At 32.5% G+C, this 25827-nt stretch overlaps 1 protein-coding gene across 5 annotated transcripts in view; it reads left to right on the forward strand.

Moving 5' to 3' along the window:
* The window catches only part of RhoGEF2 (Rho guanine nucleotide exchange factor 2), a 170353-nt gene that overhangs the window by 10897 nt on the left and 133629 nt on the right, over positions 1-25827 (forward strand). For 2 of the 5 annotated variants that reach the window (XM_085194692.1, XM_085194700.1), the window contains exon 1: positions 12995-13144. The exons of 1 other annotated variant lie outside the window; for it this stretch is intronic. In XM_085194692.1, coding sequence (XP_085050818.1) covers positions 13100-13144 — 45 coding nt within the window. In that variant the 5' untranslated portion in view covers positions 12995-13099. Of the gene's footprint in view, positions 1-12992; positions 13145-25827 lie in introns of those variants that run through there. 2 more of the 5 variants (XM_085194718.1, XM_085194728.1) reach the window with 2 other exon arrangements.

Here is a 25827-nt window from a genome sequence, read left to right on the forward strand (position 1 = left end):
AAAAGTGTTTATTTCTAAGTGTAATTTATATTATTACTTAATTTTGAAATTTGAAAGAATGGCTGTTGTGTTTTATGTAAGCATAGACATCTTAGATTTTGGTCTCTATTTGCTGCTTATTTTATAAATTTATGTTACCTATTGAGTGGCTTAACTTAACGCCGCGCTTTGCCTCTATACCAATGCGAGGAAATAAAGTATCAAATATTTCATTTTCTTGAGTTTGAATTGAACCCAGTCTGCCGCGCTTACAGTCACATGCCCTCTATAAATAAATAATCTATAAAATATTTTTACCCCATCGTGTCGCAGTGGGACAAGGCTGACTGTAAATGCGATAATTGTGGACTTGATTCTCACTTTTAATTATTTTTTTCATCTCTTTACTCTGCTAATATAAAAAGCGTCGTTAAGTTTCTCCATTCAACACACAACGTCTCATATTGAGACGGAAAGTGGGGTAACTTGCTTGTTCGTAATTTCCTTCTTCTACTCCTGCTATTAGTGTGCTGCATAAATAATAAAAAATAAAAGCATCTTGTATTGTTTGCGTACATGTATTTGAAGCTGCAATTATGTGAAACTTTTAAATACCCAGAAAAAGTACGCCATGATTACTTTTGGCGTTGGTAGCTGGAGCAAAACTTTACGGTTCTTATATGTTATACTTAGTCACGCGCGCTATTATTGAGACACTCATAGGTTGCTATGTGATTTTTTTTTAAATGTTCAACTTGTAACTAGTGAAAAACGTGTCCAATCGAAATACTCATAGACAATGCTTACTGTATTACTTGTACGTCGATCTTAATTTAATTATATGCTTAGTTTAACTGTTTAAGAGCAGCCTGCGAATTTATTTAAAGAATAAATCCTTTAACACCTAATTAAAGTAAAAATGACCTTTCTATGAATGTCTTTTTGTCCATGTGATCGCAAACGTGCCCAAAACTAAACGCTATGAATTTTATTTTATTTCTTTAATATCTCACAAAATCTACTAACACAGTCTTAGATAAGAGTTTACCGTCAACTGAATGTCTCATTTTGTCTTTTGATCGACGTAAAACAGAGGCAGAGCGGGTTTATTTTGTCATGAATCCCAGAATTAACAAGAAATCCTCATTTGTGCTCCCCTACCTGTAGGTGTTTATTAGATTTAATTTTTTTTTAAGTACAGTAGTTCTGTCTGTGACTTGTTTGTCAGTCATTCGGCAACGCAAGATTTTTTTGTATAGTAATTTCATGCATGTTGTTATTTTACCAATTCTACAATTCGTTGAATCACTAAGATATTAACGCAGTATGTAATTATACAATTATAAGTTGTACGAGTTAGTTTCAGATTTAGATAAGAAAATTATAAATATAAGTAGGTAGGTATAGTTTACCTTGTAATATTTAAGTAATTCGTCATCGTATTTGAAAATAATATGTTAGATAAAAATATGTTCCTTTATATAAAAAAAAAACAGTTTGACGGTTTTTTCTCATAAAAGGTAGGCAGGCATAAGTAGCATAGTGTTAAGGGTCCCCATTCTCTACTTTTCGCGAAATTCGAGATATTTTGCATTTGGAGTGGCGGAGTTTAACGCCGTATATAATACGGCGTTAAACGTACATTAAACTTACGTACGTTTTGTCGTACATTAAACTTACAAAACATATTATTATTGTTATAATTAATCGTCGTTCTTCACTTTCTGTCTATTTGTGATATTATCCTTCGACTGGCCGGAGACCATTTATTTAAGCGGGTCATAATGACGCGACTGGTTTAAGGTCACATTTGCCTGTTAGTCGATGCGATTATTATATGAAACTAAACTACCTACGTCATAATTTTGCATCACACATACTGTCCTGGATTCTCTAAGATTGCAGTGAAAGCATTTTACAACTGGCGTCTTTGGAGTTTCATTTTGTTATGAGAATAAAGTATCTACATAATTTCTCTGTTTTTATTTTGGAGGCGTTGGTTGGCGGAAGGAGGATGTAGTGCCTTAACACTATGATCCCTCTGCCAATCCTGCCATATGCGGAATATAGCATGAAGCTAAATAAAACAAATTAACTTCTACTGAATATTGTATATTACGTTAAAATTAATACAGGAAAGAATAAATCAATACATTCACTTCACCCTCAAATTGTATAAATCATATATTTTTAATAGGTACTCTAGTTATATAACACTTTATTGAACAATAGATTATTAAGTTATAATATATTAGAATACTTGCATAGAGACTAAGTTACGTGCGAGCCTCTCACAGTGGTATTCCTAGAAAGCAGCGTTAGGTAACCTATATTTCTTAGAATACGTTAATCCAATTAGCCCGAAGACGTATTGCCAGTTAGAAAATCTGAAACATGCAGGTTCTTGTGTGACATAGTTCTAGAATGATCAAATTATAAATTGCTTTTAAAGGATCTTTTATACTACTGCTAATAATTGTATTGTAATTATATTTTTTATGTTGTTAGTGTGTGTCTCTAGGACATTTTTAGTATGGAATCTTTGTTATATGAATATGGTTTTTTTTATTTATTATTGAATAGTTTAAAGTATAGGTACAATTATTTTTAATTAGAAAAACATGATATCAAGTTTCTCGTTTACTTACTGAGCCAGCATTCTTAGAACAGAATAAGCATAGGGAACCTAATTTTATACTTCGCCTAGCTATTCTTCTTCTATTTCACTTTCCGCCTGATTTTCGGAACATTACTATGAGTTCCGGAAGACATCACTGCGCTTTATCCAGGTACTAGAGTTAGGAAATAAAAATATTTAATTTCGTATTTCGTTTACATTCATCATAATTTTTTATACAGCACATACTTACCTTTTGTTTCCTTATCTGGTGTAAAATGGAAAGCATTATTACCTCACATTTATAACAACTTTAGTTCCATAATTTCTTCAATACTAATTATACACTGATTTGCATAATTCTTGCATTTTTTGAAAGCGGTAACCTTTCACAATGTTTCCATTTAAATTTGATTGAAATCTGAAAATAAAACTAAGTTATTTTTTTTTCAACTTCCTTTGACTAAGCGGCACAACGAATCTTAATGAAATTTGGCACGCACGTAATCTCTTATAGTATAATATGTCACTCTGTCATGTGATTCTCGTGGGATAATTTGAGTCACTTATTAATATAACTAACTAGCGGCTCGCTCGCGGTTTCACCGGCGTGAACTATGTTATTATTAATTTCTGTCTCCATGGCTACGTCCTAGTGACGTCTATGCAAAATTTGAAAACGTCTCCTAGCATTTGTAGTAACGAAGTTTCATACAAACTTTCGGCCCCAAAAACAATCCCTTAGAAGTCGAATATTGCAAATTCCCGTCTTAGCGAGCACCTACGTCCTATAAGTAACTCCTATGTAAAATTTGAGATTCCTAGCACATGTAGTTTCTGAGATTTCGTGATGAGTGAGTGACCTTTCGATTTTATATATATAGATAAGGAAACAGTTTACCGTGTACTAAGTTAGGACATTCAGTAGACATTTTACTTAAAACAAACAAAATTTAGATAACATTTAGTGCCAATATTATAAATTAGCTTTAACTGCACCTAGCGGTTGAAGCCGGTCGTGGCGCAGTGCACACACAAGGGTGCGACTGTAAACGAGAGGTTGTGGGTTCGATTAACACTTGAGGAAATTAAATATTTAATAATTAACTCGCTCTGGCAACGAGGTAAAGTGTATCGTTGATGTCCACCACTCAACACGAACAGAACAGAACAGAATTGGATGGGGAACAATGTGTCCTAATACTAGGTTCCTTCTGCCTACCCTGCTATAGTGTGAAGCTAACTAGGTGCACATCTACGTTTAATTCAAGTAAGTATGTCGTACAATCTGTATTTGAACTCGCGACCTACTATGTCATAACGGTCCCACCGCATCACAAGAATTGTGAAAAAACACAATTTGTGTCGCATATCAATGTGTGTAGCTGCAAGAATTAAAGCTGCACGCGACAAGGCCGTCGATAACTGTGTTAGATAAATATCGCCTGTTTTGTATAAATTATCTTTCTAGTCTTTTTTTATCTATATTCTTATATGTGTCAGTTACCTTTGCTTTAAAAAATGAAAAATAGGGTCGTTTCTGCATTATTCTCGTAGTATAGTGTAGATTTTGCTGTGTGGATGAAAAAGATTGTACAATATGAATTAATTTAATTAATTAATAAGGAAAATTGAATGTCTACTATTCCACGTAATTTATATTATTATGAGATATTTCGGAGAGTTTCGTTCTCTATTCACTCGTCTAACATTCTGTAAGCAAGTTTAGCCAAATAATCAATACTCGAGAAAAATACTAAAAAAATACAGTAAGATATAGGACAACATTCAAAGAAATCTAAAAAAATCTTTTCATTTACAACTAAATAACTATTTACTTAGTATGACGTATTACAAGTATTAAGACCATTGTATCATACGAGCAAGTAAACGATCCAAGGTGACTCGAAGATTGCATATTTCTGACTTCACCTATTACAATATAACATGTGTGTTACGTAATGCGGACGACGTTTTTGTCACAGAAGCCTTTGATATATTCACTAAAATCGATCTCGATGCATTCCTTAAATATGGCTTCTTTATTGGTTTATTATTAATTTTTTAACTTTTAATTGGAATTACTAAATTTATAATAAGATGTTGAGGCCGTCGGGCGCAGTGGTACAGTCCCTGAGTTCGATTCCCACTCGAGGGAGTAAAGTCGTTTGTTTAAATATACAAATCTGCTCTATACGTACTATATTCTTAAGAATGAAGATATGAATGTGTTTGTAGGGATAATAACTAAACAAAATGACCAAAAGAATAAGTTGATAAAATACATTTAACAACTCGGTAGTCGTAGCCTTGTACCGTTAATCTATAAAGGTTCAGTATACATATGTTTGTAACTTTATCTCCCATACTAAATAACGGTTTCGCACATCCATTTTGTAATTGTGAAAAGTCAGTTTTATATCCTAATATTCATTAAATTATTGTTATTGTCAAGGACGATAACGATGAAGTGATGGAACTTTTCATATTTACTTTTTACATTACCGACAAAGTGCATCGTTAACTTTCGCCACTCAACCTGCAATGTCTCTACAATTGGGCGGTGCGTTGTCTCTACCTACCCAGCTACCTACCTTTATGCGGGAAGCTATAAAGAGAGACTTCGCCCTCCACTGTTCACCCAGAGACGAATATATCGTGAGAGTGTTGCCTTAACATATACTGATTTTAAGACTAAAATTGCAAATAGATAATTTCTCCACGTATTTAAATATTTCTAATCCAAGTAGACTTCTGGTATGGTGCTATTTGAGTACTTATCACTTCGCCAACGTCACGTTAAGTAGACTTCTGATTCACGACCATCAAGTGTTAATCTCAAATTAGCTCAGACATCGTCATCTTACATGGAAAATTAGAGAGGAAGTTAATTCAAAAAAGCTAGAGCTCTTATGTCCTCTCTTATATCCATAATATGTATAAGCTTTAACTAAATTTAAATGTGAAAGAAGACAGATAGTGTGGGTTCTAATTCAATTGCGGATTATATATTTTTGTATATAGACGAGACCCCTTCAAAACCATATTTCTAATTTTGTATTCCGTACCGTTAATGAACGGAAAATAACAAGACAGAAGATACACAAAGATTATGAGCAAAAAGGGCTTGCGTCTAAAACAAATATTGAACATTGTAAATACGAACGGTTAACGGTCTCAGCTGTAACGGAAATTACGTCACTATGCACCGAATAATATTTATAATTCACGTGTTTTTACACTGTGATACTATTCAGTAGTTATTCGTATATAAATAACGAGAGTAGGTCGACGCCTGCTGCTGTGTTAATTGACGCCGCGTGCAGACGTCTGTGCGCGGCGTCGCGGACAGGTTGTCTTATAATTATCTATGGTTATAAATATAGAAAATATAATAATGTAGATATATTTAGATTAAAAAATAATTATAGAATCTATAGCTTATAGCCATAGACAAGAAATCTAGAGAAACGTGGTCCGTACCTTTTTATAACTTTTCAATGTTATTTATTACTTATAAATATATTTTTTATTTTTATCGACTAAGTACCTACTAGATTCTATTAACAGAAATTATTTTTTTGTTTTTCGTAATTTATTGAACTGGCACGTTGTAGAATTTAACGCTAAGGTTGTAAATTCTATTACGACGCCCTTTAAAATTTTGATTTAATTTTGGTTGTTAAATGGTATTGTTTTATGAAGACACTTAGATAATGAATTGTAATTAACTTTACATGCCTTTGTCTGTATGTCAGTTGTAAAATCCTATTAAATATGTATTTTTTATTGGATATTGTATCATATATTCCCGCTCTGTAGAGTAAGAGTTGGCATTTTTACCATCTACCTAATAAATTAAAAGGATATATATGTATGTACATCGTATCACTGTTACTTGGTGTTTAATGAGTGTTATTCTCGTCTATTAGCATAAAAACGTTACATTTCAAGGACAGGAAAATAGGCTAAAACAATAGATTCTTTTATTCCATTTATTTTCCATTTAGTCTAGAAGAAATAGTTGTTGATACAATGAGGTAACAAACGTAGGTATATAAAATAGCTAGGGATTTTTTTTATAGACTTTGTTATTAATATATATTTTTTATAAAACATAGTAGGGACGATATAGTAAATAATAAAAAATAAATGAAAATTCGATGTTTTATTTTTAAGTCTATAATAGTATGTAACATTGAAAACGAACTGTTTTAGAAGTAGGTACATTATTTCTGCCTCCTTTATTAAAATAATCGAAAAAAAAAATATTACAAAAGTAAATATATTATTAAATTAAACAATACTTTAACGATGTTAAAGTCTACAAATAAATACTGTTGATGCTCACACGGGAAGCTGATGATTGTTATAAACATATGGTAAATTTTTATTTTTAAAAAGTTGAATTTTTTGCCTGCTGTTCCCGGCAGAAATGCCTTTCGAGCCGGTGCATTGGTAGCTTCCGGTAGGGCCGACGGTACTGACATTTTTAATATGAATTAACGATCTTCAACTACTTTTAATAATGTTAATGGTATATAAATAGATAACGGAACGATATGTTAACGGTGGAGAACGAATTGTCTTAACCCTAGGATCTCTTTATTAATCCTGCTATGCGATAAAAAATTGCTGCAAGCTTTATCGCAGGGTAGGAAGAAAGAAGTAGAGTAAAGACACTTTTCCCCATTTCCTGCTCAAATTTCAAGACATTGCGCGATAAGTGGCAAATTGCAAGAACTCGTTACCAGTACGAGGAGATGGAAATAGTTAATTTGCAGTGCTAATCGAACCCACAACCCTCATCACAAAGTACGTAATACTTTATAAGATATCCGTATATATCTATTATACCTTGAAATACATCTAAGCGTCCTATTTACTGTGACGTTCGTGTGCTGTGACGACATTGATAACCTCTTTTGAAATGTTATAAAAGAATAAATGCACATTTCTCATTCTCAAAAACATAATATTTGAAGTATTTCGGTCGTTACACGAAACACTATTAAAAAGTATGTTTTGATTTAGCATTAGGTATAACTATCTTCCCACTGACACTCTACTTTGATGATATTTTTGTGTTGCGAATTATTTTTACAAGCTAAAAGGATCTAAATGTGTAAAGGTGGTGAGATGTGGGAAATTAGTATATATGTTTTTGAGTAAAAATAGGTTATTATGTAGGTTATGACGTATAATTGTATGTTATAACTAAATTAGACGAAATAAAAATATTGAAATAAATTTTATTTTGGTGTCAAGTTTTTTCATCAAAGTGTGTTGACTTCTGTTAATCTACATGCAATATCTCGAACATTTGGTGGAAAGTAGGGAACGGTGATTTTATTATGTATTTCCTGACATACGTTAATAAAGATATCAGTTCTAGGAGATCAGCTTTATGTCGTCAACGTCCGTGTCCTTATTTAACAATCAAAATGTTGAATGTGGTCAGGGAATTTCGTTCAGTAATATCTAAAATTGATATATACTGACTACAATATAAACGCGACAGTTGGGAGTTCGATTCCTACTCGGGGAAATGAATTATTTTCATTTTTTGTCTTTAGTGTTAAGACAAGAGGAAGACAACGCACGGCGTTGAGTTTAGCGACCCAACTAGCAACTAGCAATGTCTCGAAAATTGAACAGTGTGGGGTTAACGGAGTATCTTAACACTAGGTTCCCTCTGCCTACTTTGCTATACTCAGAAATAGCTTATTGTTTTTCTAGACATTCCGCAATAAGTGGAGTAAGATATTGTTTTTCTAGGAATGCATAAAAAATAAAAGATACAACCTTTACGTAATCTTTAGATGACGCTTAAACTTTTTAATATTCAAGTGACAGTGTTTGAATGTAAAGGTTTTTCGCTTTACTTTGTTCTAAATCTAAACCATAAAAATTGTCGCTTTTTTATGTTGTGGTTAGGTACTTTCTAAAACATATTGGCTAATACTGAGTATACTTCAAAGTTGTTTCGTTTTTCGCCCAAAATTGCTATTCCACTTGATTATTTATAATATGTCGTTATTATATTGAGGCCAGTCGCGGCGCAGGGGCTATTGGTTGTGAGTTCGATTCTCACTTGAGAAATGAAATGTTTATTTAAATTTATATTTCCATTTCTTCGATCTGGTGTCGAGGCAAAGAGTGGCGTTGAGTTCCCCTACTCAATACGCAATGCCTCCAGAATTCGGAAAGTGGGGGTGGGGGTGTCTTAAGCTTAACTAGGTTCCCTCTGCCTACCCTACTGTGGACAGGATGCAGCGTGAAGCTGATTTATTTATTATATTATTATGTTATTTTTACATTTTGTTTGTAAAAGGCTTACTTGTAGTTGTTAAAAAATATATTCTTATATTATTTTCTTACTGTTATATTAAGTCTCATTATAGAATTATGCACTATTCTCGTCATTCCAACCCCTCGTTACTGCGTTCTCGTGATCCATATCTGTTACAATAATTAATAGAGTGTGAATAGCTTTAGAATGATCGTTTTATCACTAACTAAGGGACAGAAATTAATATTAGATTGCATATATATGTGGTAATATAAAGAAGTAGAACATATTTTAGCTAAATCTAAGCTTTAGCTAAATTTTAGCTAGCGGTATGTCCCGTATATAGAGAGTAAATGAAAATTTTCCTGACTGAATATCGAATCCACAACTGTTGCGTTTACAGTCAGGTCGCTGGATTGAATTAACTGGATTAAATTAAAATTAAATATCTAATAATTAACATTTAGGTAGGTAGGGGAATTGTGCTTAAGATGACATACTTTTTGTTTGAAGACAAATATTTCAAATAAATAAAGTCATCTGAGAATAGCATATTGCGTATACTATTATATATTTCATAATCAACGAAATTATTTTAGTTTCAGAACAATCATCTTTCAAACATCATAAAAACAAACAAAAATCGCACTTAAGTCGACCAGTGTAAGACGACATATCTACAGGATAAAATGACATACTTACTATGTGGCATAAAAACGCCATCATTATTTGTCGAGCATAGGTCACAAATAAATCTTTTCTTCATTGCTGGGGGGCTTTTAAACAGTATTAAGGCCAGATTCATACATGTTGCAAATTTTACGAGGTTGGATACCGTTATCAGTCACTTCCTTTTCCAAAAGGGAAATAAGCTTCGTCACTTGCGGCTATTGAATGCCCTTGCTCTAGCAGCCTTATCCATGTCTTCTTGTGACCAATATATATTCGTTTGTAATTGCCAGGCATTTTGTAGGTAAAGCAAAAAAAATACATCGATTCTATTTATAAGGGTATGATAGTATGCCATCTTATACTCACGTTTTGTATGTCATCTTACCCAATAGATATATGAATTTAATTTTAACCGTTGTGACAAAACGTTATAGGTTAGGATGCGCTTTTAGCGTTAGTTGTGTCATATAATAATCCTATTTTACATTTATAATTAGTTCAAATAGAAAATCTTTATCTTACATGTCTTTTCACCATCAAGCAAAAGCGAAAGAAAAATTTGTTGCAATTGAAAATAACGAAAACATGAATTACTTGCCCATCTGCATTCACTTTCAGCCATACTGAATTTAAGCACTAGCTGCATCTACAGACACTCTCTAAAACGTCACAAGATCGCACTTAGCGCTAATAGTTTCATCAATATTGGTAGTGTGTCATCTTATCATAGTATGCCATCTTGAGCACAATTCCCCTATATGTATATAAGTGCAACTGCTATCATTGGTCATCTATAAAAAATTAAAATTGCTTCCAACAATGCTCGTATTTATATACGAGTTCCATTTTTCTACGTGTCAAAGATCGAACGCTGCAATGATGAAGGAAATCGATTTAATTAGTAACTTAATAATTAAATTTAATGTCTCTCTCTCATATAACATTTAAGTGTTGTGGACAATGTTCGGAAGATATATTTGGGTTTTCCACTTAACTCTAAAATTTGTCGTTGATCCAACAGAAATTGGATTTTTTTTCTTTCGATTAATGGTTCTATCTGTATTCCATGTATGGAAGGTAGGCAGAGGGAACCTAATATTAAGGTACTCGATTCCTTAAAAATGAAAAGGTGACTTATTTAAATTATTTTTTAATACCTTACATGGTAGAAATGGAAAGTTTATACCTACAGTTTTTCAAACAGAAATTATTTTAATATTTCTATTTTTTTAACTAAATGATACACAGAAGCAGCCAGCCCTATAAGGTAGGCAGTACGTAATGCCAGCGACCCTGTGAACGATCATTAAATCAATTATCCAACGAACTAGAAACGCAGTAACATTGCTAACAGCAAGTAAACAAACGCTGTTTTCATAACCTGTGACTGCGAGGTACTAGTTGAGGTTACAACGATTATATTACGCGTATTGCACCGCTCTTTGTGAACGAAATGCTGATATATGGTGGCCTTGTGATTTATATGTAAAATAGGTATGTATATATAGCAACAACTATTTCATAGTTATTATCTATATATATAAAATCGAAAGGTCACTCACTCATCACGAAATCTCAGAAACTACAAGTGCTAGGAATCTCAAATCTTGCATAGGAGTTACTTATAGGATGTAGGTGCTCGCTAAGACGGGAATTTGCAATATTCGACTTCTAAGGGGTTGTTTTTGGGGTTGAAAGTTTGTATGAAACTTTGTTACTACAAATGCTAGGAGTCTCAAATTTTGCATAGACGTCACTAGGACGTAGCCATGGAGACAGAAATTAATAATAACATAGTTGACGCGGGTGTCACCGCGAGCGGGCCGCTAGTTTTATATAAAATTCGCAGTCGTAGCGTGATAGTGTATTATTGTATAAGTCACTTTTTGTTGTTGTTGTTGTTGATTGAACTTGAAGATATAAAATGGAAAATTGTCGTTGTTTATCTCGTTCTTGTAGGAATTTCGCGATATCATCTCTTAGTACTTCCTTACAACTTGTCAAATATCTCATCTTACTTTTTTTTTAGTTTTGTTTGTGATTTTTCTTGTCAGTAATTCAGTAACGGGAGAACCTAATAATAGGTAGAAATAATGCGAAATAAATATTTATTATTTCCAATTGAATTTGAAGCCCATTGTAGCGTAACAGTGTAAAAATCACTTATAACCTCATACTTTTATATTCACAGATAATGATAATATTAATAAATAGCTGTAATATATTTATTTAATACTGTATCTATGTATTTTTAGATCACTTAAAAGAAAGGGAATTCCTTGCATATGTATTATAGACACCTTGTGGACAAGCCAAGCCTGCTTCGAATCCATATTTGATAATATTTTTTACATATAACAAATATTTTCTCGATCTGCTTTTATAAAGTGTGGTGTTGTGCTCCGCAAAATGACGGATATACATATACAAAGATTAAGAAACTCCAATACATTGACATCGTCCACATTAAATGAGTGATGAGTCACTGGTGTCGGTACCTTCTGTACTTTCGGGGTTATCTCGATTATTTGTTTAATTCCTACAGCTTTGTAGTGCCGTTCGCTGTTGATGCTAATTAAAAGTGGAAAATTATGTTTAATGTCCATAATAAATGTACGATATTTTATGTACTATACGCTAATTGATGTTTTTGTATTGATGTTTCTCGAGTAATGACAGGATAATTTTCTTTGTTACCTATTTTTATTGTCATTCTCTTATCTTTATTATAGTTTTTACTTGAAATTATGCATCGACTGTTGCGGTTTTTATACTTACATTGTTTGATTTTAGTGTAAGTTATAACTTTTTCATTTTAAATAAATGTAAAATGTTATATGATTCAAAAAGATATACTAAAATATTAATACTTTTATAGAAAACTTATAAAAAAGCGTAGCGAGAAATCAAATCGAATCAATATTATCAATTCAATCAATCTGTTACAATTAACAGATAATTAATTTATTATTAAAATTATAACACAAAACAGTTTTAAGAAACGTCAAACATTTCCCGCTTCGCTCTAAAATCAGCGAAAGTAAGGGACGGTGTGATAGGTCCAATGCTCTATCTCTCTCTATCTAACCCGGATGGGTTAGCGTGACATAATATTCGTACGACACGGTTGGCTTTTTGACATGTATTCTTCTATTTATTAAATTATCTCTGTTTTACTTTTTGAATTCTTTTGTGTACATACAACGTGACATTGGCGAAGTGAATAGTACTCAATGGCACGTTCGAAGCACCGCTAATAACTACTCTGAAGTTAACTGATAATTCGTTAAAATGCTAAATTGAAACATAAAATCTATATATATTACGATAAATTTCTTTGTTGAATAACAACACCGATGACTCTCCCGATGATATCATACAAATAGCGATAAACCAACGATAAGAGTAACATATCCGCTATAATATATTCCCGCGTTCAGCTATTGATATTTAGCTTCAAGCACCGTGTCGTTTGTAAATCATGGTAATGGCGGCCCGCGGTAATATTTCAACAGTTTCAGCCTTTAAACGTTCTACTAATGCAAATTGATTTCGTTTATGCACCGCACAGTAATTCTGTCAAGGTTAGTCTTTCTAGTTTACGAAATTTGTATTATGCACTTGTTGCTTTTGTTGTTGTTGTTGTTTTAAAATGGTTGCGGATTAATCTTGATTTGCGTTACTGATGTCTTTTGTATTGGATTTAGTATTTGATTTGAATTGTTGTAATTGTTTATTAATAAATGCAATTATTCATTATATAAAGTTCGAAAAAAGGGCGTAATGAAACAGGTATTAAAAGTATTTATTTATTTTAGTATTTTGTTTAATTAATTTTACCCATGCCCTTAGTTTTAGTTAGTATAATATATTTTATTATATGCAACAATGAATTATCTTTATTATTTGCGATAATAATTTCAATAAACACTTACTTAACATAACAGAAATCAACCCAAACAGGATATTTGGACACAAATTTTAATATAAGCTTCATTAAAACTTTCATATATTACAGCTTACTTATCCTTCAAAAATGCGGACCACTCTGACCTCAGTTCGAATAACCTAAAGAGTAATTCGTTTATTTATTTTATGGGGATTATCAACTTTCGAAAAACGGTTTTCGTTCAATTTCTTTTAATATGTGAAATGTATGTGTCCCGAGACTGTCGTTTACCAAGTAGGGTCGGCTTACATGAGATGGACGTAGGTTCACATCTCACTTCGAAATATTGTTCTTATGAAAAGTATCAACATAAAGTGTATTTAAGTAAATTTTGGTCGTTTGGTGTGACAATTCGCGTATTTGCACATTTTGAGAAATTGCAAGAGACGCAATCAAAATTTGTACAGCATTAAATAGTCTTCCGCATACATTGATATATTTACTTAACTTAAAAAAAAGGAAATAAAGATTAATAAGGAGAGATGTGATATTAAATTCACCTATCGTTTTGATGATTCAGAACACTAATTAATATTATAATTGAAATTCAAATATTACTTTATGTTAACAAATTGACAAAACTTGATGTCTCATATGAAAAAGAGTATGATAGATAGTTTATTCATATAGGAGTGAAGATAATTGCTTTAAAAACATAATTTCTACCATAATGTTTCATATGTCCAGTTCTCGACAACAAAATAAACTACAGCCTCAAATTCCACTACAATGATGAATCTCTAAAGTATTTCTTCGCCGGTTTGTTTTAAATTTTAAGGGTCCCGCGGGATGGGTGACTCATACAAGTGATAGTGAGTATATTTATTCTTAGAAGTGTATTATAATTATCTGCTGTTAGGGCTTGGCCATGTTTGTATGTGAGTTTTGCTTAGTTTTTATGTGATTTAAATTATCCTATAAGGGTTCAATTTTTACCTTTTGAGATAAGGAACCCTAAAAATAAGCTTTAAGCCTTTATCTTTAAAGTTCACCTTCGATATCCAAAAGGAGAAGCTTCCAATTTAATAAGGAATGTCATTAAGCGTAAACGTCTTCGTAACACTGCAAATATTTGCGTGTTATTCAACAATAGTGGGGTTATTGATCCTCGTGGTATTTAACTTACAGCGGTAGGGTGACCGGTACATTAGTCAAAGAGGCCTATACGATTTTTTTCTTTTTGTTGTATGTACTTATGTAAATAAAATGTGAAAATCCCTCATTTCTGTAGAATTTTGTGTAATCCTTCCGTCCCAACGTACAGTTATTGTAAGTAGTGCGGTAAAAACTATTATCATATTATTTTTTCTTTTTACTTTTCTTTTTATTTATACTTTGGTAAGGATTATAAGATGAATTACGGTCATAAGAAAGGAAATGTCACGCTCACAAAGCTTAGTCTTACTCTTTGAAATTTTTACGTATTTTTAAATAGACAGAGAACTAAGAGTGCAATAGTACAATATATCATGAAGTTTCTTCTTCAAATTTAGTAAAATGTGAGCTTCAATGATATTTTATTGCATTGAATGAATGGTTTCGAATTAGGCGGAAAGTAAACAATGGTACTGTCTTAATGGGAACAGAGTGTCTTAACACGGAACAAAAAAGTTCCAAGGTTCTTTCAGCCTATCGTGTTACGTGCGGGATACAGCGTGTAGCTAAAAAAAGTATTATTGTAAGATAGACCACTTTGGCTTCGATCGATCAGTACCTACTCTATATGACCGATATGCATACTGTACTTACATTAACACGAATACTTAAGGGAACCATTTATCACTCTTTCACACACTTTCTCGATCAATTATTATTCTGACATCGTTTTTGGAACGACACACCGTATTAAATAGGTTAAATATTTCTTCGGATATTTATAATGAATATTATGACCCGTTCACACTAACTAGCTACAAATATGCTACAAATTTGCTTATTTTAAGAATCGGAATCATCATCTTCACTATGTTAGCAGAGAGACGAAATGAAAATAAGCTATCCCCGACTGGGAATCAAACCCACAACCGTCGCGTTCACAGTCAAATAATAAATACATCCTGTAATAAATTTGATGTCTCTAACCTGTTTACATTGTGGCTAAATAATAAACGTTTAAAAGGAAATTTATATTCAGATGGCAGCCCTGGCCGCACTGTGGGATCGTGTAGTGCGCTAGTTTTAGTAAGCACTAAGCTGTGATTGACTCATATTGTGTTATGGATATACTCGTATGTAGGTATGTATATCTGTAGCAAAGTTCCTTTTTTATCTTTAAGTAAATAAACGTAGTGCTACGTAGTGGTAGATTAACTGTACTCTATACATCAATTTTATTTCAGCTTCACGCTTTTTCCCGCAAAGCAGCTGTCTACGCTCTAAATGTGTAGAACTTATTGCTTAGGCACTGCTTTTGGTCTTTCTGTACCAGAGCTGGTTATGAAAATACCTAATTTAAAATGTAAAAAAATCCTTGATATTTAAGATTTAAGTTTTTATGTGAATCACATAATTTACCACTCCGCTCTAAGTCTCGTTTAACCCTTGAATTTCCTCGTTCTTCTTCTTCCTTCTATACCAATTCCTTCACTATCAAATCTGTCCGCTTGTGGAATTCCTTACCCATAACAGTCAAACAAGCTTTGACTATACAAACATTTAAAAAGAGGCTGAAAGATTATTATTTAACGCTATAAGTACCTAGGTTTCGATAGTATTTTTTGTATTTATTTCATGTTCTTGTTTCTGTGTTCAAAAAAAAAAAAAGAAATTATTTTATAACCAAAGTATTATGTATTTATTTATATATTTATGTATGTGTGTATGTATGTATGTATGTATGTATGTATGTATGTCTGTATTTATGTATTTATGTATGTGTGTGTAAAATTAGATATCAGCTCTGTACACCCCTTCCCTTTTCAGACAATGTATTCTCTTTTCTACCCAAAGGTTGCCTGGAAGAGATCGCTCTCTTAGCGATAAGGCCGCCAATTGTACTGTTCTATGTATTAAATACATGTATATGTGTCTTTTCTATAGTACAATAAAGAGTATTTTGTTTTGTTTGTTTGTTTGTTATTCTCTATTCCCACCGCTCTGGTAACGAGGCAAAGCTCGGCGTTGAGTCTCGCCACTCGTCTTCGTCTGACTGCCGCGTTTACTCAGAAGCAGTCCCACCGCGTCACGACAGCCTCAAACTTCCATTTCATTATCGTATTTAGATATCGAGTGTTAGGTGGATATAATTCTGAACCAGAAAGATAAAATGAGTTTGTTATTAGTTTTACCTCCTGCGGGATTTAAGTTAATAATCAACTTTATCGATAATGTTACGACTGTGAGACAATTGGGAGTGGGTGAGAGTGCCTGGCTTGTACGTGATGGTTGTGAGTCCTTTTCTTAGTCAGTCAGTTTATGTGAATACAAATTTGGTGCAATAATGACTTAATTACACACTTTTTAAAAAAATACTATGTCAATATATTATGCGGAAAGACTATATAACCATAGCGTTTGGCGGTCCGTTCTCTCTGGCTTCCCCGATAGGAATTGTCTGAAGCTAAGTAAATAAGTAACTCTTCCGGTCAAGCACCTAATATAAAATTGGTGTGTGCCATGAAGACCTGATGAAAAAATGAATTGTTAATCTTGTGAATAATAGCGTTAAAAAATTATTTGCAATCGATTTATTTAGTAGATGATTTCATTTAGTAGAACCATACCGTTCTCACTATATTAAAATAACGCGGTTCTTCGAATTGGTATTCACAGAAGCATCGTGTACAAAGAGACGTAATCTATAGTATCTTTTATATTTAACTCGAGTGCTCAGGCGTCGGGCTGTCTCGCCGTTTTATAATTACCGCCATTAAGTGCACTCAATGTATTATTCTGTGAGGGCAAAAAGATCGTAACCTATATTTGGGACAGCTGGCAAACCAAATTTGGCAGGAAGCACTTCGTTAAGGGACTTCATAAAAACGTTTTTTCAGTTATTGTCTTTAAATGTTTAATTATATGTTGTGTGGAGATTGATCAATTTTATAATTTATTTTTTTCTTTCTGTTAATTTTGGAGATATTCTTGCTGGATTAAGTTTAAAGGAATCGGTGTAAAGAAAATATTTTGCTCATTTGATAAAACAGTGAATTATATGCACTGAAATATTGCAGAGATGCTATCCAAGTTCGTGTAATAGTCTTTTCGCATATTTTGACATAGTTAACTTTTTTTTGTAATTACGTCATTATTGCACCAAATGAGCGATATTTGTATTCACTCAAACATTCGTCTTACTGAGAACACTGTTCACAATCCTCATGTATGAGATAGGCACTTTCCAATTGGCATTTTTTTTATATATAGGAATAAAATATATTGTATGCATAGAATTACTATTTTAGTTGTTACCTATATCTATATATATAAAATCGAAAGGTCACTCACTCATCACGAAATCTCAGAAATTACATGTGCCAGGAATCTCAAATTTTGCATAGAAGTTACTTATAGGACGTAGGTGCTCGCTAAGACGGGAATTTGCAATATTCGATTTCTAAGGGGTTGTTTTTGGGGTCGAAATTTTGTATGAAACTTCGTTACTACAAATGCTAGGAGTCTCAAATTTTGCATAGACGTCACTAGGACGTAGTCATGGAGACAGAAATTAATAATAACATAGTTCACGCGGGTGAAACCGCGAGCGGGCCGCTAGTCTATATATATAAAAGGACTTGTCCTCACTGACTGAGGTAAGACGCGCGCACAGCCGTAACCGCTGATGGTAGAAACGTGAAATTTGGACAGATGTTTACTTTCGTATTCTGGACATCCACTAAGAAGGGATTTTGAAAAATTTAAACCCTAAAGGGGTCAAATTGGGGTTGAAAGTTTGCATGGATTTTTTTTTTAAATCGGCACCGATTTTTATAAAAATCGAAACTTAGACTCTTAAAAATATTTCATTGGACACGTGTTTCATGGTTTATTAGAATTCAGTCCTAAGGGTGCAAATAAGCAGGCGAAGCTGCGCGCATCCGCTAGTAATAAATAACTTCAAAAACGTTGCCTTCAATACAAAATTATATACACTTAATAAAGTTATTGACTCGTTCTACTATTTCTCACTGCGACTCAATGACATGCAGTAAAATCCGCAATATAATATATCCATTTCGCCTCATTTATACGTATCAAGTGTTTCCATATGCCACCGACCCACTCATTTATTACACGAACTACGTGAACAGATAGCGTCGATATTTCTTAGCTTAGCCTTATTTGGATTCAATAGTAGTAATTTGTCGTCAGACGCCTATACATACATAAATGCATCAGTATGCATCGCGGGTGTTATCAGATAAGTGATGACCTAATTGCTCATTCAATACATTTGAATACCCTGTTACTTACTTTCTCTTTATGGATTGATTGTTATTGTTTTTTTTTAGTTAATGTTGTTATGTTTATATGTATAATGTCAATAAAAATTATTTAAAATATAATTAAAGATGCAAATTAATTTTAAACATACATACAAAACACTAATACTAGTACTTATATCAGTAAATAGCAATTTGTTTTATCAAGTTAATTTTATAATTTAGATGTTAACATTATCTGTTCAAATAATTAGTTTATATATAATCCGTGTGTGTGACAGTAACAACAACAAAGTACAGTCGAAACAAGGCGGCTTAGGACGCGAAAATTGATTATTTAGAGACCATATATTGTCAATATCAAGGACCACTTGAGGAGCATAGGGGTCCCCTAATGAAGGATATAAATTGTGGAAAGATGGAATTTCCATATTACGGCGGGAAGCCACTAGTAATCACATACAAATCTGAAAGAATTTTCTAATTTTATACTAATATTTTTATACTCATAAAATATTATTAAATATTTAAAGCATTCCCATGACTCTGAAAATAATAAGATCCGTCGTCTGGAGCGTGTCGCGCACGCGCCGCCCTCTGCCAAACTACTTGCACGCTGCCACCGCTGCCAGTCGGACCCATTGTTACATTATGTATCGCTCGGTCTGTCTAGCCTTTATTGTTGATGGTTTTTTTTTACCTCTCTTGTTACATATATATTTTTCGGTCTGGTAAGTATAAATTAAAAGTATGGTGGTACGAAATGAGTGGTGGATTTTTTTTATTGATTTTTTTTTTATGATTATCATTTGCAAAATAATAAAAGTCAATAACTTTTATCATTTAGAGTTGATCTAAAAATGAATAAATAGCAGGATATCATTGTATTAAAATAACATGTTTGCAGTATAAATTTTAATAAAATTTTAATATTTTAAAGTGAATTAGAAATTTAATTATTATATGAGCGTTTTTGCATACAGCAAGTGTATCACTTATTAAACAAAGTTGCCAGTATATATATAGTAGTTATGATGATATAACTATATTATAGCTTACCTTCACTCCAAGTATACAGTACTTAGGTTTGATAATTCGACCATTACTCAATAATCTTACTAAATTGGTTAACACCATATATAGGTGTAGTAACATGTTCACCGTCCTGTCGATAGACCTTGTTTAACTTGATCTCTCTAAATATCTGCAAGGTACCTGTGTGTGTGTCTGTGTTTAGTGCACAATATCCGTCCAAAGTTTGTGCAATCGTAATTATTAATTAGTTATTAAATTTTTCATCATGATTTGGTTATGTTACATTATATTTATATGAAGATTGACGCCCTTGACGCAGGAAAATTGTGTCTAATAGTATAAGATTATACTGGGTTCTAAATGTATCCAGGATTATAATTTCAGATACAAAAATTTACCGTTTTTCTCGCATAGCAGGGAAGCAATATAGAGTTGCTTAGCAGAGAGTTTCGTTCTTCATTTATCAAGTTACCATTCCAATTAAGACACTTCCATTCCCCACTTTACTCCGGATTCTAGAGACATAGCGTGTTGAGTGGCGGAACTCCTCGTTACCGCGCTAAGCCACGGTAGTATTAAATATTTAATTTCCTCGAGTGGGAATCGAATCCACTATCTGACGCACTTATAATCCCACGCTTGTGCCCTTACGCTTCGACTGGCCTCAACTAATAAAGTTGATTTAAGATAATTTTATCATTATTGTTTATTTCAAAAATACAACAAAGTTCTTAGTTTATGGTGTTCCGAGAGTGCCAAAATTAAGATTTTTCTTTAGTATCATTATACTAAATTCGGCGTCGGTCTATCACTCAGTAAACTGTGTAGAGAGAACTGTGATATATGTAGCTTTCCCCTACTCACCCAACAAATGTGATACTTAAAGATAAACAGACTTCATAAAGATAAACTTTTCATTTCTTTAAGAAAACTCGAACAAACAGCAAAATATATGACTTGATTATAACTTATGCATATGTAAATATATTACTTTATATGTAAGTGTTACAAGGAAATTTACCAATATGATAACTCATAAACTTGTATTGTGTCAGTCGTGGCCGGTCCCGTCGCGCCTCGTTCAGTGTATGATCTAATGTCACCGAGGACTCGTAACTTGTTGTATAGTAGGTACTCTAGTTGTACTCGTATGTAGTAGTAATTGTTGATAGTTGTAGTTGTTTTTGTTGACAAGTGGTATTGTCAATTGTAAATATTTGTAGTTTTGTATGAGAATTTAAACATAGCTAAATTTTTATTCCTGCTTCGTACGTTATGCTGCATATTAAGGCAGGTCGAGGGAATCTAGTGGGAGGGAATCTACTCCTCCATTCTTCTCTTTCTGTTTGAATTTACTTAATTTTAGCATTTGTGCTAAAATTTGTACCTACTGAATTTCGTTACCCGTAGATTACAAACTATGATAATTTGGCAAAGGAACCTTTCCTTTGTATAAATTAGACAGAGCGTATCGAGCATAAAACGTTTTATTTCTTGTTCACTGCCCACAAACAGGCTAAAAACAAGATCACCGCTATTTTATAACCCCTTTTGTTAGATATCAACCTATGATCATTGCGGATATTACACAGTTTTAATATACCTAATACATTGCATTCGTATCATGCAATTAGATTTTATAAACTGTTTAATATTTTGACGATAGCCTAAATAAAGTTCTATAATTTAGACTATATTTAATTTTATTCGTTTAAGTATACTTAAATAATTTTAAAGATTTCTATACTTTTCATTACCTGTCGCGTGCTTGTGTCCCAGTGCCACGACGGGCCTCTCTATTCAAATTGTTATATTGAAGTCTCTTAAAAATGTAGTTATAAATATATAACTCAATGATTTTGAATAAAATAATTTACCTTTAACCTTTTACATTACTAAACATTTACCTTAAATTGACTAAATTATCAATTTTAATATGAACCTAAATATGCAAATTACTAATACAAGAAATACGCAATGCAGTGAACATTTAATAAGAGTATATAACATGCTTCCCTAGATTCTGAAATAGACCAGCGATAAGTCAGCGTCTGGAGGTGGACATTACGTGATGACAAACTATAAGAAACTACACTTGGCATCTGAAGTATGTAGAGGCCGTGGTGCAGCGGAATCGTATCTAATTGTTAACGAAATGGTTTCTGGGTTCGATTCCCGCTCGAAGGAATGAATATGGAAATGATGACTATAGAAGACAACCCGCGGCACCTCCACTAAACTCGATGATCGGGCGGAGAGTACGAAGTGTCTTAAAACTACGTTTCCTCTGCTACATATTTTATGCAGGATCCAGCGTGAAGCTATAGTAAAATAAAAAATAGTATGTTGTGATTCTTAAATACCTGCTTAGCTTTAGAAACTAACCCTTCAAGAGCTAAATTGAACTGATTATTTTTATTTTAAATTCTTTTCTTATTATTGATTTTGCGTGATGAGTGTTGGAACTCTAAAGCTGGGGTTTATCATGCCAGACTGGGGAAGTGAAAATAATTCATTCCATCGATAGGGAGTCTAACCCATAACCATCGCGCTTACAGTCCCATGATCTCAAGTATTATTTATAGTTTCAGAAAAATAATATGACATAGTAAAAATATGAAATACGCAAAGACAGAGTGACAGCTTCCGAATGTTTACCTTGGCACGGACCAACGTTTCATGACTTGTCCAACCTTTTAGATAAATTCATTATCACTGATAGCATACGAAGGTTTGTTATTACTGTAGGCGGTCTATTTGTTTAACCACATATATAATATTCTATTTAAAGATGCCATATTTTAATTATAAGATTTTCAATTTTGTATTTTTTTTTCGATCATGAGGTTAATGCTGCACCGGCACCGGTTCTGTAGGGAAGAGGGTGCTCTGTCTCTAAACTTAATTTTGTATAGATACTACAGTGCTTGGTAAATTTCAGTGTGAGAAAAAAAAAAAGATTTTTCGAAATTTTGGTCGATAGCATATTTTCTCATTTTTATATGAACAAAGAAATTTATTATGATGATTGCTTGCCTACCAGTAGCGGTGTGTTTGCAAAGTACAATGACTCCAGACGGCTTTTGTTCTCCAATAGAAAAGTTGGCGTTTAGTAATATGTATGTCTGCACCGCGCTGGTGTGAATCGATGGAGCCGCATTGCGGGTTGATACGGGAGCGACTGTTAGTTTATATGTACTATGTAGGGATATATAATATTCATAATTTTAGGGTTTTTAGATTTAATTTTATTTTTCCTTTATAGTAGGTGGTAGCTTCGGATTTTCTTTGACATTGATTAGGGATTATAAATACTTTTAAGGATATAACGTCTGTTTTTTTTGGGCGTTTGTACATTATTTTTTAAAAGAACAGCAAGCTTTAAGGGGGAAGCGAATATATGAAATAGGTGATTTGTAAGTCTGTAATCTCTTCTAACATAATTGATCATCAATATTGTAAACGTGAACTGTAATTTTACAGCAAAATAAATTTATGAACAATAAACCATAACTTTCTGTAATGATTAGGTATTAAGAATATAGCTTCGCGTCACATGACTTATGAATTTAACATATTTATGCGCTACTCGTGTAATATTGTAAAAGAAACGAGCTGATTTCACACTTGTAACACGGTCCAAGGTTTCCAAGCGATCTTCTGTAGCGTTGATGCTTATATTGCCAATATTATGTCATTATTATACAGTGTATATGTTATGAAATGTACGTTATTTAGACCATTAGCAATATTTTCGTGTTTGTGTTTGACGCGACGTTGGCCGTCTCGCCTTCGTCTATCTTCTTCTATTTATACTTTAATTAATAAATTCTTCTAATTCATAAATTTTGGCGTTGAAAATTCTGTAGTTTGGTGTTTTTTATCTGTAGTTTGGTGTTTTTTATCCGATATTTTAATATATCCTTTTAAATAGATTAAGAGTTCTGGAGAAAAATTAGGCTTACCGGTTTATATATTGTTTGCGAGTTACTTAGCTGCTATTGATACGTAACATTTAGTTATATAATAGTGTTTTCCAATCTCATGCATTTATTGTGGGTATGTGCTATGTTTCTATACGTTTGTCTCTTCTTTTAATTAACTAGAAATGGCTGTACTGATTTTGTTGTGATCCATGTTCTAATTGTAAACTAGAATATTTTAAATTCAGAATTAGTATTACCTACTAGAGAATTATTTTTAGTATACCTACCTACTAGAAATAGTCTGTTTTATGTTTCATGATTTTTCTGTCTTCATTTTCCTTATGCGTTTTCATTAACCTACGTAATTGTTATACGTAGAATTCTACTTACTTTTTTAATCATAGTATAGAATAGAATAGAATAGCGAAGTTGTCATTATACTTGATTCTACGCGATGGTTAAGGTTTTATATCTCAAAAAATCAATTTGTGTTGACTCCATATCGTATATAAAAATAATAGGTAGAAGTAATTTATCATTAAATAAGCTTAATTGCTTCTTCGTTTAAATATAAAAAAACCTATATATTCTTCTATTAAAAGGATATTAAAAATATTATTAAAAAAAAATTACGTCAAAAGCTATAACATTTTCCCTTAATCTTTATTTTATAATATATTCAATATGCCATTTGCCAATCGTACAAAAATCCATTACAGATAATTCAATGGATCAAACTACTAAAGCATAGTACCTACTTCGTTTTTACTATCACTCAAGCCACTGTCGTAAATATTTACGTGGGGTATCGTTGTAACGCACCGGTAATCTTTTAGTTCCTACGTACTCGACTGCTGGTGTAGAGATAGTGCGTAGTAAAACTTAATATAGTTATAAATAAAAGCTTTTGGCTACAGTCATTTTTTTTTCTTTTTTTCTTCAACTTCACACTATGTCCTGTATATAGAAGGGTAAAGCCAGAGGGAACCTCTCCGTTCCCGACTTTCAGCCGAATTTTTGAGGCATTGTATCTATATTAATAACGTAGTGTAATTCTTGTGTTTTATTGCTGTTTGTACTTAGTGTTTAATAATTGATCTTATTATAACTTTAGGTAAACTTATTACTTGTTTATACTTCCCACGTACCTACATATGTATCTCTTTGACTCGGTACTCTCGAATACTTAAACTGTAATTTATTATGTAAATTATATGACTATTTGCTTGATGGTAACAGCACGTCTGTTTAAAGCTATTATAGTTTTGTGTACCATCAACGTAGCCGCCGTCACTTTAATGTTAAATATCATGTAACTCCTCGAACCAAAACTGTTGTATAAGAAAAACTCAAAATAGACTTTTTTGTACCTATTATATTTAAATTGATTGTCTAGTTTATTTTTTTGATAATAATATTAAAGTAATGTCATATTTATTTGTTTATATTGGTTATTTGGCAGCTAGACAGCAAAAACTAACACTGAGAAAATATCCTTTAAGCTTACAACCGAGATCAAATATATTTTTTTATTATATCATAATTTATCTTATATTATCTTATGATTGAAGTTGTAATAAAAACTATAGGTTTGTTCAGATTCACCATTTTACCTTCGAAATAGTAAAAAACGACAGTAAAACGACTTAAAAAGACGTTTTGTATAAACAGGAAGTTGCCCAAAACAGGTGGTCTTATTACGAGCGACTTGCATCGTATAATGCCTGCGTACGTCTTTTATAGAACAAACTAAATTATAATGTATACTCGTATATTATATATATTATACAAATGTATATTACGGTCTTTTTATATTTAATTGTAGATAAATCCATGGTATAATTATTGTTTTTAAACCATAAGAATATTAATTTATATTTAATTTGTTACTTGAACTTGACACCATCAACACCGAGACCGTCTTGGCGCAGCGGAACTGCCTGTGAGTGTAAACGGCGGATTCTCTCTCGGGGGAA

This window comes from Heliconius melpomene, chromosome 1 (assembly GCF_056956725.1).
Source record: "Heliconius melpomene rosina isolate 202511_hmr_F chromosome 1, ASM5695672v1, whole genome shotgun sequence".
NCBI classification, from domain to species: domain Eukaryota; kingdom Metazoa; phylum Arthropoda; class Insecta; order Lepidoptera; family Nymphalidae; genus Heliconius; species Heliconius melpomene.